Here is a 16,965-nt window from a genome sequence, read left to right as displayed (position 1 = left end):
ATTTTTACATTACAATAAAAAAAACTGAAAAAAAATCCACTTACATTTTGTATAAGACATATAAAACAAATTTAACAGCCACAATATAGTTTGTATCAGTGGAACCACTGTGGTTTTAAAGAATAATACAGATGTTTTAAAGTGGGGTTCTGTGGAGCAGTTGTGAACAATAAATATGTTACCTGTAATAACCTGTTTATGAAATAGTATTTGCATGAACGTATAGAAAAATGGATATATTAGAGCTGTTTTCAGACAACACAGATCTGCTTAAATATTCAGACTAGCTGCTAGATTGTCAGTCCGGTCGTTCTAAGAGTTATCTACAACAGGTAAGATAATAAATTTTCTTATCTTTTCCATAAAACCCCACAACAAAATAATTAAATTATCCATTAATACTAGCCCACTAGTGTCTCTAAACCAGGGCTATTCAACTAAATTGTTCAGGGGGGTCACAGTTACTGAAAGCCAACAGCTCAGGAGCCAGGCATCCAGCAGTTAAAGAAATACAATTTACTTATTTTGTTTTTATTTAAAATCTAACTTTATACTAAATGAAGTCATTAGCATGGATAGTTGTATAGCCCTGTCACAGATCATCTATAACATCTATTGTTATCATTTAGGTCTTAAAAAAAGAAAAWATATATATATCATTGGTGTGCCGGTCTTAAGTCACCTGCAGGCCAGAAGTGGCCCATAGGCCACCATTTGAATGGCCCTACTCTAAACTGAATAGAAAGCTGAAACATAAACTCACCACAGAAACCTCAGACATAAATTATGTCACCATTTTATTTTATAGTATCTGTTTTCACACTAATACTTTATAAACTGTGTACTATAATAGTACTTCTGTGTATACCGAACTTCATTACTGAATACTTGACACCATTTATACTGTAAATCAAACCCTGACGTTTAGAATCTGACTACTGGATCACAATATTTCTCAGAACTTCATAAGACTGATAAATACATCTAATTGAGTTTCATTCTGTATTTTACTTTATTTATAATGTTATATACATACACTCATACAGTAAATTAAGGTACTAACTTTGCACTTCTTTTATACAGTGAAGCATTAATGGCAGCGAGCTGAATTGTTACACAGACTGATGTTCTGGTTCCATTTTGCTTAAAGGAACTATGATTGTCTGATTTAATCATTTCGGTTATGACTATGTGCAACATTTTTACTGTAAAAAGCTTTTAATTAAAGAAAATAACATTCTGCAAACTTTGCTAAGATTCASTTACTGTGTTAACTTACAGGTTAGGTGATTAAATCTGATACCAGCCGGTTTAGGTGTGCTTTAAAAACCCAGCCAAGGCTTCAGTTTAGTTCTGATTGTTAAAATCTCTGAGTCTGACTCAGAGCTGACGATGCACAGCACTCCAGAAACATTTGAGTTGCTCAACATTAACTGTGACATAGTGCATGAGCATCCCATTTTAACTTGTATAAAATGTAGGTTATTTTAATTAGTTGTGCAGTATTGGTGCTTCGTCAACATTTGAAGCTCTAAGAAGGAAGAATCAACCTCGCCTCATGACACCAATTGAAAATATTTTTTAATTYGTCAGAAAATATGAAGGCGTGTAGTTGAGGCGTTAGGATACATTTGCGTAAGTTGTTTGTGCTGTCAGCTCAGCAGAAGTCAGTTGAGGTCTTTAAAGACTTCAGGCTCTTCTCGCAGTCCTGAAGTTTCCTACTTTGTTTCYTCAGGACAATTAAATTTTTACCATTTAAATTTAGGCGGAAATGTGCTTAGTSCTTTGTAAAAGCAAGAAAGTTGAAAGTTTGAGCTGTGCGGAGTTTGCAGACATGGGTTTTCTCCAGTTACTTTGTTTTTTTTCTTTCCACAATTTAAAAACAGGCATGTTAGCCTAACTTGACTCTAGAAATTGCCCTGAATGTGAARGTTTGTCTGTAGTTTCTCCTCGTGTTAGTCCTGACATAGACTGATGAGCTGGGTTTAGATTGCAAACCCTCTCATTCTGATCCTGACCAAAATGACAGATAATGGTTGAAAGAGTAGAAAAACCATRATTGTCGATGACTAACCAGTTTAAGGTTAGAAACACAACCTGATGGGTTTTGTTCTTTAAAATTTTGGATTTAAGTTTTGTTTTAGGTAGTTCTGTTCCTGTTTCACCAGCTTCACTTCCTGTTTTATTTTGTAGAGACTGTTTTGTTCTGGGCTTCTTTCCTCAGCACACCTGCTTTCACTTTATCATTAATTACTACTTTCACCTTGGCTTCCTTTACTTCTTGTTGGTTTGTTGTCATTTACTGCTTTAATACCAATGAGCTCATGGCAGGTTCATGTTTTTATTTATATATAAGGTTCAGTCTGCCTTTTGCAAGCTCTTTTTTCTTTTAAAAGAGTTGTTTTCTTGTCAATATTGCTGCATTCCAGTTGTCCTCGAAGGTCAAAATTTTGGACTTCTGAGTCGGAAATATTAACTGGAGCAGCCCCTAATGTCATAGTTTTGTATCAAGAAGTCAGTGCAACATGACCATACTCAAACAGGCGTCGTCATCATTTCAACATGGCTGCTCCTCACTTCAATACAGAGTGAAATTCTACTTTTACGTTTTTTAGCAGTTCGTTGTTGTTGTTTACTTTACATTYAGTCAGTACATAAAGTAGTACTTTATAGCGATTATTTGGCGATATGTTTTAATGCTATTTGTACACTCAAAATGCRGCATAGAGATATTGTTGTGTTWTTGCTGCATTARTCAGTCAGAGCCTAAAATACTGTAGAAATTCTTTTTCCCTGACATTCTGACAAGCTGGAAACTGGTATGCTTTCAACTCAGAACAGATGTCAGTCTGACTTCTTCCAAATCCTGCTGCAACTGGAACACAGCACATTTGGCAGCTGAATCTTGATCTTGTCTCAATTGTTCCTGGCCACAGGTTCCTTTAGGTTAGGAGCACCCTCTGTATCAGCACACAGAACATTTTTCTTTAAATCTCATAGCCTTTTTAATATTTAGATGATATTCTGGATTTTCTTTCAATTGAACCTGAGAKCATTTGAYCCAACAAAACATAGACTTAAAGRAAATARTGCAAATAACATCWAATGTCACCTGATGAGCTATGCATRGCTTTGAAAGAAGAGTTTGTTCTTTTCTCTTTTRGAAACCTAATCTAATCTGGAAGGATTATGTCAGAGCAGCAAGCATTTGAATACCAGGAAACCAACATGGAGCTTGTTTGACAGGACACATTCTTGGAATATTTATATCCAGTAAAACCTAAGTAGTCCAAAAATAATAATAAAAAAAATAAAGTGATACATGTTGCAATGTGAGGTATGCATTGCTTAGAGTGACAGATCTGTGCGTCACGTCACAATCAGTTTGCAAGAACATGTTTAAAATTTGTCAGCGGTTCTGGGAAATTTGAAAGGTAAAGTTTACATTAAAGCTATGCCAGGAAGTTGGACTGGCTGCAGAAGTTTTGGTTAATTACATTACATTTGTTGCATGTTAGAAACATGCACCTGTGTCCAATCGGGAGTTCAACTTTTGCATCAACTTCCAAATTACAAACCAAAAAACATGAAGTCGAGCACAAAGATAAACAGATTATACATATAAAAAAAACCAATGGCAGAGATAAAAGATGAACGGAGAAGATGACAACGAAGATATGATAGATGCTTCCTTACCATCTTTGTTTGCTGAGTCACAGACTATTTTTATCTTTTTGACCACACCCACATTGCTTCTCTATCGTTCCTTACGTTATGATCAGTGGTTGTTGGGTTGGTTATGAACATCCCCCAAACGGAAAATTACAGCCATTAAATCCTCACAGCTGTGTAGTGAACTAAAGAAAAACAGTCAACAACTAAGAAAAGCTTAACATGAATATTTGTGTTTGTTTGTTTGTTTGTTTGTTTGTGTTTTTTTTACTTCAATATGTATTCTATTTATATTTAACTATATGCAGACGACACTAACGTATCACCAAAACTCATCCTTAAGAGCTAGAAATCTTTTGGGACAACCAAAACACACCCTTGGAGATACATGAAATTCCAGAAAGCCTGAACCACAACACAAAAATGTTACGCGAAGAAGGTTAGATGTAAGAAAAACATAAGAATCTATAACGGCCCGACCAAACTTTGGGAGGAGTTTAATCAAGAACATAAACTGAAATGCATGTATACACATATATGTACTGTATATATATATACATATACATATTTAAGTGTAATTTTGAACTTGTCGTTCATATATGTTTTGTCCTCATTAACCATATTTTCCCAGCTTGTTTCTTTTGCATTAGCAGATTAGCAGATTTCTCACACAGATACTGTATAATGTTTCACGTCTTGCATTTTTGGAAAAACAACTGCTGATAATATCTGAATCTCTAAGTATTCCCAGGTGATTCTATGAGAAAATGGCTTCTGTTAAGTTAAATGAGATAACAGCCTTTACTATTTTGGAAAGCCTGACAGTTATGTTTTGTCTTGGCTGTTTCAAGTTAACTAATGTAGCAGATATCTTMATTTTATGGTCAAAAAGAAGTTCGTAGTCATGTGAACCTGGTGGCATAAAAAACTGTAATTACATGAAATCTATGGTTCATCTATGAAGAAACAAATACATTTTACCTGGTTCCATTTCTAAAAACCTATTTTTATGTATTATTTATTATTATGTGTCTATCAGTTTAATAAATTCCTGATTTACACAATTTTACAGCCAAAACTTGGACTTCTAAACAATTTTAAGGTTCATTGATGGCCTACTGGTCCCTGGAGGACTGAATACCAAACTGTGTGGGGGTTGGCTCGGCTCTAGGAATGCTGTTCATCTGGCTGATCGAAACAGATCCACACAATCACCTCGCCCAGTTTGCATCAAGAAGCGACAACACCCAAACTCACACTTCATCTCCTTACTGTAGGTCCTCAGGTTAGTGTTATCTGAGTGACACGAAAATTGGAAAACAAAGATGCTACATTTATTTTGTTGTAAAATTATGCTCATGTCCACCTAAATGCACTCAGSGATAAATCAACCCAATCAGTTAAATTTATCTGAATYGCACATTTCAGCAACAAGGCAGTTCAAAGTGCTTTGCAWCAWAAAAARAAAAAATACAAAGTCATYGAACACAGTTKACAACRYAAGCTTGTCAAGTGCTATTGTTACACATCTAAATGTTATTTAATGTTTCATTTATAATGCTTCATAAGCAACTCTAAACAGGTGGGTTTTCAGTCTTGATTTAAAGGAACTCAGAGATTTGACTGTTTTACAGGTTTCTAGGAGTTTGTTCCAGATTTGCTGCGCACAGAAGCTGAATYCTGCTTCTCCAATCTTGGCGACTTTTGTTCAAGCGAAAATATGAAATATTAGCACTTTTTTTATACTGTCCATCCATTTTTTTTTTTGTACAAAGTGCTGGTGTTTGTCTCCAGCCGTCACTATGTGACAGGCTGGGGACACCTTGGACAACCTGGACACTCATCACATAAAGACAAATGAGACAGACAACCATTTACTCACTCATTCACAAAATTACCAATAAAACTGAAAATCAATCCTCATTATGATATTATATAACAATAATATTATTTTATATTATTAATATTATGTTTTCTTTAACAATTTAGAGCATAGGCTAAAGAAAACCTAACTTCTATTACAAAATGAGTTCATGTTACATGAAGCCTAAACATTTCCAGAATTGTTCACAAAACCTACTTTATATAAGTTTAGGTTATTATTAGTCTGAGTAAAAATGATTAAGTGGACGTGTGAAGTACTTAGTGTAGTTCTGTGATCTGACTGACTCAAATTATTTTTTTATTAAGGACTCCATCAGTCCACTTTGGTCCTGGCTCAGCTCAGACTAGTCGTTGTTACCTACAACAGGTAAGATAATAGTTGTTCATAACCTTTCCYCAGAATCTCAGTTTACATTTTTTATTTCTTACCTTACCTACGGACTCCAAAGAGCTCCACACTAGTCGTTCACACACTGACGTAGCCACAGCTGCCCTGGGGCACACTGACAGAGGTGGGGCTGACATGCACCGGTGCCACCGGACCCTCTGACCACCAACWGCAMGCAAGGRYGCAGACAGAACYGGGGTTCAAACCGACAACCCACCAWTTACAGGATGAACACTTGTCGCCACTGCCGCCCCTAAATCAATGTAAAGGACAGATTTTAGTGGGTTTTGTCTTTAATTCAAAATTTCAAACACCAGTTAAGACATGTTTTACACAAATATCTAATTCCAGACAGAGAAACATGACATTAAAGGATAAAATCTAGTTTTATTTTGTGTTCACTGAGTTTATAAATGTGTTTAAAAGCTGTCCTTTTATTTTTAAGCCAGGGCTTGCCTTTAAAGTACTATACTGCAGCRTAGGAAATATTCAATACGGGGCTTTATTGTAAGAGATTAGTAATTTGCATGTCTTTGCATCATATAATGACKCATTAAATGATGCTTCACTCTTTTTTATGATGAAATATGATATATTTATTATCTTCTTGAAATTTCAGTCAAGTTAGTTGATATTTAAAATTCAAAACTCAGATTGTTTCTCTTTATAATCTACATTTACGTCTCCAGCCTTAGAGGTGTAAAGTCAGGATTTGATTTATGAGTTTATTTTTTTTCATAAATGATGGTATTTTTACAGATCATCTAAGAACAAAATGTTAAACATGTCATTTTTCTGCAGGGTTTGTCAGTGGTCATATTTTGAATTCTTGGGAGGCAAAACTGTGGATGTGTGTGTCACTGTGCTTCTCAATGACTGCAGGTACCGACTCAAAATTGCTCGCCTCCGGAGGGAACAGGTTTTTCCTCACAAGGGGAAGTGGCGAACAAATCCACTCCCTGAATAATCTCTGAGAAACTGCGAGCAAGTTAAACACAGGAGGGTGGGGGGGCGGTACAGGCTGTTCCATCCAAAAAAAAAAAAAAGGTCTGTGTGACGCATTCCTGCTGCTTGTTCTTTGTTTTGCTGAGGGCAGGGCTGAGAGGAGGAGGAGGAGAAGGAGGGGGCGGGTCCTGAGGTGAGGCTCATACAGGTGAGACAGGTCATCATCTCAGCTTCAATCTGTCAGAAGTCCCCATCAGCAACAGCAGCTCACACACACACTGACCTCTGCAGACACACCACAACACAGCGCCAAGGTAAGACCGCAAGAATGCAAACATGTGTGAAAAGATTTTGTTTTGGGAATCAAAGGTTTGTTAGAAAACTTCACACAAACATTGGATTTTCTCACAAAATCTCTGATACGAAGAGGAAAAACCTTGGTTTCTTGGTGTTTTTTACAAGGTTGCGTGACTCAATTTTTAACAACAGCAGCTTTCTAGCACACTATTTTCTTAATTGTTTTCACTTTTTGTGCTTTTTGGATCGTTAATTGCGGCCAACTTGCACATTTTCAACATTGTTTTCAACCTGATTCAAGAAAATGAATCAAACCAGCAGAGTAGAATCTGGGTCAGATACAAAACTATGTTTTAAAACCGGTCAAAACTTGATTTTCCTGACAAACATGAGAACGTAAGCAGGAAGTTTATTATTTTAATTCAAACCTGACCTATTTTAATTTTAACTTTAGTTTAACACCCAATGTTTCTGCAAAGAAAACACTCATATTTTTTGTGTTGAGGGAGAACTTTTACAATTTCTGAAGTGATGAGAGACAAGTTAAACTTTATACCCTCACTTCAGTCATCAGCTGATCATTAACAACAACAACAAACCCCCACACATTTGTCTTTCTGTTTGACTGGCACAGATTTGAAATCTTGGGTCAGACCACGCCTGAGCTTTGGATGCTTTTTGGGACGTTAAAAAGTGAGAAAAATGTTTGTTAGTATCAGAAGGCTTTTCTGATGTCTAAACACTGAAAAACTTGTTCGTCTAGAAGCTGTTTTATAGTTTTTGAAGAACTCGGGGTGAGATTTGTTATTGTTCATGAAGTCAGAACTCTTTACCCTCCTGCTGCCCTTGGGTCAAAACCAGATGAGACATCCAGAAAGGAGTCCTGGTGCCTTCCTCATTTCATCAGTAGAGCAAAAAGGCACAGAAATGAAACATGTCAGGACCCTGAGAATGTTTCTACATGACACCAGTTTTACTGGACAAACCTGAAACGAGCCCTCCTGGTCGGTCCAGTCTGCGGGGCTGATGGTAGACTGGGCCACCACTTATCTCACATCTCACAGACGACACAGAGGATCCCTTTGTCAAATACATTCAAAAGCACAATTTRACTCCTCAAATCTTAAGAGATTTAGTGTTTGCGTTCATACCAGTTGTTTTTTTTTTTTTTCTCGACACACCCTCGGTCTGTGACAGAGAAACATGCTGCTCCGTCACATTCCTCCACCGCTTCATGGGTGGAAGCAGGTCCCACGAGGCCAGAATGATCGTCTTACGAAATAATGYTGATGACAGGGAAATCGTCTTTTCGCCAAACCAGACTGTGTGCCCATTGACGTGCAGACCAGGGTGTTTTACTGGAGTTGTCGGAGCAATCGTAGATTTTACTTTATTTTTTTTTTCCATGGGTGTTGTTGGGTTTTAAAGGCAAAACCATCAAAAAAATATAATAGGTTTTAGTAGTGGCGTGAATTTTTATCCATTTTTAAAATTAGCTACAGTTCTGCGTAAAGCTTGGCAATGACCGACCAGTAGGGGGCGATAAAACAACCCTYAAACTCGTGAACAGCTTCAGGACACTGATGAGAGTTCTGAGTCAGTGAAGAACTCTGTGACCTACGAGCCCGCCTTTTGTCTCGTCCACAGGACATGAGGGCGGTATGTGTCCTGGGAGAAAAATTCGGCTGGCTGGAACGTTGTAGAATAAAATCCTGGTCAAAACGCTTGTTTGGGAAAAGTTTAGCTTTAGATTTCATTATGAAGAAAAAAGAAAGAAAATGAAAATCATATGTTTATAATCAAACTGTTTTCACAAATCAAATTATCATTTATCAAAATGAACACTTATGTCTCTCAAAGAAAGAGTTGCTTTTTGTCTAAAAACGAACAGAGCACAAATATTACGTATTTAGTGCAGATCCTATAATAAATCATACTACATAATTAGATATTTGTGTGAAATTATATTTTCTTTCGATCATTTTCAGGTATATCTTTAGGTTTTGAGTACTTTCTTAATTTAATTTCAGTTTTGCTTCAGATCTCAAATATTTAACATGGTTTCAAATCATTTTGTCTTATCTGGTTATTAAGTTTGCTTGTTCGAGGTTTGCATTGATTTATAATGAGATGAAGATATTTCAATGTTTCTCACTGACAGAAGAATAGGATTCTATATTTATTTCCCCTTTTTTACTTGGTTTTTGTTTTTAGTGCATCAGCGTTATAATTTGATAATAAAAAAAAAGCATGCATGAATCTCTACTTGTAGGTTAGGGATTAACCGCACTAACTTCTGATGTAAAGGGTGCTGTTATTAAAATATATGGGTTCAAGTCTTCAGCTAGCACATTTGTCTGAAGATTTCCCTTTTCGTTATTTTTTTCACAGATTACAGTATTTTTTATAGTTGTCAAAACCTTGAAATGCACAAAAGTAAACTTAAGCTCCAGAAKTGCCTGAAACGTGCTTCCTACACAGGTTTATGGTGTTTTTATCACAAATCAAGCAACGCTGCATCACATTTCATCCTTTTTGACCAATTGTTTTACTAAAAAAGGACTGACCAGCTTGAGAGTTGAACATTTCAGAATAACGTTGGGAAGAGGGGCCGCAAAAAGGTTCAATATTAAAAATAAATAAACATTTATAACATTAAATTCATCCAAACTTATATTTTAGACCTCCTCAATGTGAATTATGAACATCAAAAATTAGTATTTGGGCTTTTTTAGTATAAGAGCAAGTATTTATATGTTAAAATTATTTCTGAAGCGTAAAAAAGATGATACGTCTTGTGTTGCTTATTTAACTTTATACTAAATACATCAAACAGGAGAACATTGTATTTTTTTTTTTTTTTTGAAAAGCAACAGAAAAAGGGTGGGCTAAAATGTTCCTTGATGTTTTATCAAACAGGACTTTTCTCATAACGCACAATAAAAAAACAGGATTATAAATGCAACAAAGAACTCCCTGTCTGCAAACATTGGTGTTGGAAAGTATTTGTTTCGGCACAAAGAGACTGGAATAAGTAGTTTCAGTGACCGACCACACCTGAAACATGCCAACCTGATGGACTCGCCCAGGCGTTTCCTGGGGATGCTGACACGAAACATCCGAACAATGCAGCGGACCTCAGCCCCGGGGCAGACTAATCCATCASTCCCAAATATGTGACAGTCAGGGTTGACACAAACTGTCATCAGGGCCTTTCAGAGGAGGTTGAGTTTTAGCACCGTCTGTGAGGTTTGTCTCCATCTAGTGGCAGACAGCAGCATTACATGACAAACAAACAGGAAAAAAGTGGATTGTGGTGTATTTTATCCAAATTTGCCCATCATAACTTATTTTTATTCTTTCACTGTACAGCACTATGAGTGCACCAGGGACAACCAACCCCCCTCCCTACCTCATCCCAGGTACGACTTAACACACACACACGTTCACACACATACACCGTTACCGTCACCCTCTTGTTTCTGTCTTTAATCCCTTCTTGTGTTTCTTTTATCTTTTGCCCAGTAGAAACTCAGGGGACTGACGGAGTGAAGGTTTACCACGTGCACACCCCGTTCACGCCTCCCCCCTCACAGCAAGTCGCCACTGCTCAGGAGAAGCCAGGTAACCTCACACACAAACACACACAAAGCAGGGGTGCAGAGGGTTCTGCAGACCCCAAAGGTGACATGGGCCATTTTGAGCTAAAAGCAGCAGGAAGCTTAATGAACAAAAATAATAAAAAATSAATTAAATTAGTGCTGTGTACATTTAAATTCCAGTATTTTGATTTTTAATTTTCCCCATTAAACAGCACTGTTGTTGTGTGCAAAGTTTTACAGCCGCCTAACAAAGCAGCTTAGCATTAGCATTATTTCAGTTTGCATCTTGCTGCGTATATTTACCATTTTGGTCTTCAAAAGTAGCCGAAGCCTCACAGCACCACCAAGCTGAAAGCTGGTGCATGCTACCTTTGAAACGCTAATGTCTTTGTTCAGCGTAGCTAATTGTTGACCGTCCGTCTCCTCTCTGCAGTGTTCACCAGTGGAGGGGGAGGTGTAGGCTCGGAACGCCTCCCTGGGGAGTCCAAAAAGAACTATGTGAGCTACGARGTGGGGCTGGGACGTAACCCTGGCATGACCACCTGCAGCAGCTGCAACCAGCAGGTCATGACTAATGTCACCTATAAGGCAGGGACGTACGCCTGGCTCATGTGCTTACTCTTCATCTGCTGCGGGTGAGTGGGTGACGGCTTGTTGATGTTACAGGTGTGCTCCGAGAGGAGGGAAAAAAACTTTTGGTTGAACAGAAACAGAAATAACGTTTGTTTTGAGGAGGTTTAGCAGGTTGGGACTCAAGGAGAKACAACTAAGAACTAAAGCGGGGTCACTATTTATTTAATTATTTAAATTATTTATTGTTATTTTTTTGAGGTGGTCACTGCCCCCTTACACCTCRCATCTTGGTGGCGCCCCTGCGTAAAGCATATAAAATTTACAAAAATGTGCACAAGTTTTCTCAGGGCCATTGCTCATCAGAAAAATTGTTCGACATTTAATCAAAATCACAGAAAGTTGGACTTTAAATGAACAAYCCAGCATTTTGATCTTTTTTTTAATAGTTTTTACACAAAGTTTCACAGTGTTTACTCGGTTTTAGCACAAGGTGTGATGATGTCACGCACTCCAACTTTCCAAATGTTCTGCAAACAAACTCTTTTRACTCTTTTTGTTAACACTATTAAAACTTGAAGCCGCACACAGAGTGAGCATGTTGACTTCCATTATATCTGAGCTCACAAAACACTGCAAACAAGTTCCACTTTGCACAAAAGACAACAATGCTTTTTGTATCGTGACTATTTGAGGCTTACATTTCAGTTGGTGTTTCTGTCGTATTAAGAGTGCTGTCAGGGAGTGAGAGAATACGGTGTGTGGTTATCATGGTAACCCTAAACGGGCCACTGGCAGCAGCTTGGGCGTTTCTTTTATTTTCTCTTTGCACTTCTTTTGCATTTCATACATCAAAAATGTTTGTTAGCTTAGATTAACAATAAGTAGGTCTTGTATGTTGGAAAGTTGATGTACAGCAAGGCTATTCAACTGGTGGCTCGCGGGCCATTTCCGGTACGTGGGTGACATCAGTCTGGCCCATCGATGAGTTCATTACATTTTTTTTAAACTTGAGTTATATTTTATCTTTTATACAGTTAGATGATCTATGCCAATGATTTCATTTATTGTAAAATAAGATTTTAAATCTTAGCTATTTTCAGAGCTGTTGTCGTTTAATAACTGTGGCCCCCTGTGTAATTCAGTTGAATCACTCAACATTATGTTTTGCTGCTCTCACAGCCAACATACCTATTGAGGAAGCCCATAAACCAAACAACATTGACTAATATATAYTGTTTAAAACAAAAATAAGATGATTGGTTGAAATAACGCTGTTTTTTTGTGTTTTACAGGTTATTCTTGTGCTGCTGCCTGATTCCATTCTTCCTCGACAGCTTCAAAGATGCGTACCACACGTGTCCACGCTGCAATAAAGTCCTGCACGTCGAGAAGAAGCAGTGCTGCAAATAACGAACAGGAGGAACTAAAATGGACCCATAAAAATAATATTTTAAGAAAAACACACAACATCCTGTCAGCTTTCTCAGCCGTTGGGTGACTTGATGAAGAACGGGCTGCCGTGCCAGATTCTGATGCTGCTGATGCTTATTTTTATGGACCGACCATTGTTTTAATCAGACACTGAACGACTTCCTCGCTGCGTCTGCTTCTTTTAGCCACCGTGCTGGGGGGGTGATTGTGTTGTCAGAGGTTTTAAAAAAAAAAAAACCTTGTGCTGAAAAATGTCTCAACCTCTGGTTCACACACACTCCATGCACCTTTTTTTTWAATCTGTTACAACATTCATAATTTTTTTCGAACATTAAAATGAAGGCTTGTACATAGATTTTATCTAGTAGTTTATGTTTAAAAGGGTTTTAAAATCTAAACGGATCCACTTGCTTTTTGAAAGGACTGTCCATCTTTTAAATGCATGTCTTTTATGATACAAACCAGCTAAATATCTATATTTTATAAAAGTATTTACTTTGCTGTGATGTGTATATACAAATATACACGTTGCACAGTACAAAATACATGAAAATAAAGCTTTAGAGTTAGAAACAAATGTTTTTAAATAAGGCCATTTGGATAATCAACCTTTTCATTTTGATGTAGGGTGGATAAACAACATTACTTCTACATATATAGCACAAGAGTTGTCGCATATGAATGTAAATAAGAATTTCATTTATGTTCTTTTCATCTTTACATCCAAACAGGAGTGTCTGAAATATTATATTCATTTAAAACAGTATAAGGGACAGTGCAAAAATAAAGACACATTGAAATAAATGTTTTGTGTTTTGGTTTTTTTTTCTCCAACAAAGTTATTTCCTGCTCTTCCTGGATGAAACTGAGCTTATGTTAGTAAACTGTCCTCCCAACMTTTCTCCAATAAAAGTAGATCATACAATTATTTTGTGGGTCCTTACAGAGTTTCTCTTTATGCAGTTTTTTTCTTTCATTTTCTATTTAAAGAAGCATGAACCTAAATTCAGATTGACGTCTACTTGTTCATTTAATGCAAAACTCCAACGTTTCAGCCTTTTTTCTTTTTTTTTTTTTTTGGTCACATCAAGTCGGCTCTGTGTCTCGACTTAAGGTGGAAAAAAAGAAAGTCAAACAATTGAAGCCACAGAGCCCCCAAGTCGTCAACGGGAGATTTTTTTAAATTTTGCATTACTTCACAATGCTGTGGAGCTCATCTGATGACATTGGATTGAAAATAAATTGCGTGACAAGATAATTATTGCAGTCATTTCCATGCAGGGATTGTTGATTTAACAATAACACTTAGRAGAAGAGAACACAGTCATTGCAAGAATTTGTTAGCTTTGCTATTCTGCACAATTTTTTGTGTGGAAATGCAAAATAAAATAATTCCCTCAGTGTCTCCTTGGAGGCCACATGCATGCAAAGAAGAAAACTTTAGTTTCATTTTATTTGTTGTTGTTGCTGTTTTTTTTTTTGTGCTATTTTTGTTCTCTAAACAAACTCTTTTCTTCCCCAAAGTGGGCTTTTTTTGTTTATTTCCCCCTCCCAACAAGTCTGATCATCTATCCGTTATCTTTACTCGCTTCCCAAGTGGTGGGCGTCACTCGGTGGTCTGCCATCAGGGCCCGCAAAGCCGTCTCTGCCGGCCGAAACACGATCAGAATCACTAGTTTATATTTTAGAATATTTTATAGTTATTATAATAATTATTAATGTTATTATTAGGATAAAATTATATTTGAAATATCTGTTCTCTTCGTTTCATAGCTTTTAACCTGGCTGCGCAGCAGTAGATTGTTTTTATTTAGAGCTTTTATCCAATCATATTTCAAGCATCATCTGTTGCTAGGGTCCACAAATCTGCCTCAGGCCTTCAGAACGAAGAGGCAAAGCGTCAACATTTTCACACTGTTTGATTGGCTGATCAGACAAGTCAGAACCAGGTAACCAGATTTCTGTAGTCTCTTACAAGGTAAATGTGGAGCGGACATTCTCAGAGTTACAGAAAATTTAAACTTATGGCAAAAATACAGAAAAGCCTGGACTTTCAGGGTTAGCTTCATGGCGGTGAAAGAAAAGGACTTGTTGAAACGGAAAAGCGAGGACCTGTATGACAGAGGAGCTGGATTCTTCTTGAGGAAAAAAATATAATAAAATAAAAGTTTTATTTAGTTGTCAGTTTATTATGTTTTTTTTTTTTTTTTTTTAGCTGTGGCTTTGTGTCAAGTTGTGCAGATTGTCTGTAAATTGGACGGATTTTCCTGTTTTGCGTACTTAATAACTTCGAAGTTTTAGAAAAAAATTCAAAAATTTCAACGTTATTACGCATCCTTTTATAAACACTGAAAAGTACTATGTGTACGACTAAATAAATGTGAAATAAAAAAATACGGAAATACTATTAAACGTAAAAAAGTAGAGTTTTACTCACCGTTCAGCTGTGGTGAGTAGCTGCTGTCTTGAATTCTCAACTCTCCCACTTTCTGGCGGGGAATTCCCACTTGAGTCGTTCTAGTTGAAATTCACGACTTGTATGTGGGAAATCCCATCTTCCCAGTACAACTGAGCAACAGCACCAGTAAATGCAGTCAAATGTAGATTTTGTTGTGAATTTCACTGGCTGCCAGCTGCTTCTGAACACTGCACCACCTAGTGGTGYGATGCTGTCATTTCATGGGTAAAATTATGGATTATGAGATATGAAGTTTATGGGTAATGCTGACTTTAAAAGCAGCATACATTTATTTTAATCTATTAATACATCTTTAAAGCTCTTGAGGGCCACATAAAATGAAGCGGCGGACCACATTTGGCCTGCGGGCCTTGGGTTTGACACATTTCAGGAAAGAGGAAACCAAAGTAGCTGGAGAAAACTCGTACATGGAGAGAACAAACTCTATGGTCAGGATTTGATTCCAGCCACAGCTCTACTAACTGAGCCACCGTGCCACCCCAGTCTGATCAWCCTTTCTTAGATATCAGAAAAAGTTCAATATGTTGCTTACCTTACAATCAGAAGGCAGCAATAACAGCTAAATGATTTTTCTCATCCTAAAAATAATGAAAAATGAACCCATATTTCAGTGCGTCACCCCAATGTGGTCAAGTAGTGAAGCTGTGTGGTTAGTTTTATAGAAAATTTTATTCAACATACATTTTCCAGCAAAAAGGCAATATACAGGAATAGTTGTTGTACACTGCTGCTACACTGATGAGTTTAAACCGGAAAACGATCAAATTAAGGAMATTCTGCAGGTCATCTTGGTATTGAAATTTTTAAACAAACCACTGCAGTTAAGTTTTAAAAGAACCAAAAGAATGAAAGAAAAGATCTGTAACAGCAAAAAAGTCAATGAATGGTACATCAGGAACAAAAAAGAAAAAAAATAACTACACACAAGAAATATGAACACCTGGCTCCTTGTGTACCCAAGAAAAGGCGTTTATCTTAAATTTTACATGTTCATATTTCTTTAAATATACAATTCTTAAATGTTTGTACAGAGCCAGCTAAGGGACGCATGCCATCTCTGCTTCAAAACAAAACAAAATAAAATCTTAGGGCTTTTTTTTTTTTGTCGTTTTTTTAGTTTTACTTTGCTGGTTTTGGTTCCAAACGCCTGCAGCTCAAGAACGACGCAGGTGCTCCCAACCACATGGAGGCAACAGAGTCAGCAGGTGGAAGCTTGTGGGTGTATTTGGATTTAAATTTAAAAAAAAAAAGCAAAACTAAAGTTATGAGGGGGCAGACTTTGTGCATGTTTCTAATAATAGAACCACTAAGCAAATCACAGCTAAAGTGTACATTTGCCAGTCCTGAGAAGCCTTTAAGTGTCAACTTTCAAGATGAAATACAGACAAATCGTTTTTTTTTTCTCCATTTATTTTGAACAGATGCTGTTTTGCAGATATTTTTTTTATTTTATTATACAAGATCTGCATAAAAGGAACAAATGTACTTTTGTTTTCCTCCAACCAAACTGAGAAAGAACGGTGTAAACTTGGAAATACTGTTTTTTGTTGTTCTATAGGATGGGAGAGGAAACTATGAGACCTTGAAGAGCTTGAAACCACTTCTGAAAAAACACCAGAAAAAATAATCTTACACCARCAGGGCCCCTCTTCAGTCCTCCCCAACACTCTCATCAAATGCTGCACACATCAGGA

General features: G+C 36.9%; 1 protein-coding gene across 1 annotated transcript; it reads left to right on the top strand.

Moving 5' to 3' along the window:
- Window positions 1-7,169: 7,169 nt before the first annotated feature.
- Window positions 7,170-13,596, top strand: litafd (LITAF domain containing). The gene is made up of 5 exons (XM_014030820.1): window positions 7,170-7,203; window positions 10,559-10,608; window positions 10,715-10,810; window positions 11,222-11,423; window positions 12,654-13,596. The coding sequence occupies exons 2-5, from the start codon at window positions 10,563-10,565 to the stop codon at window positions 12,769-12,771; spliced, it is 462 nt and encodes a 153-aa protein (XP_013886274.1). The 5' UTR covers window positions 7,170-7,203; window positions 10,559-10,562; the 3' UTR covers window positions 12,772-13,596.
- The last annotated feature ends 3,369 nt before the right edge of the window (window positions 13,597-16,965 follow it).

Source organism: Austrofundulus limnaeus, unplaced genomic scaffold (assembly GCF_001266775.1).
Source record: "Austrofundulus limnaeus strain Quisiro unplaced genomic scaffold, Austrofundulus_limnaeus-1.0 Scaffold1121, whole genome shotgun sequence".
In the NCBI taxonomy this organism is placed as follows: Eukaryota; Metazoa; Chordata; class Actinopteri; order Cyprinodontiformes; family Rivulidae; genus Austrofundulus; species Austrofundulus limnaeus.
Note: the sequence above shows the minus strand (reverse complement) of the source record. Positions and strands in the feature narration are given on the sequence as shown.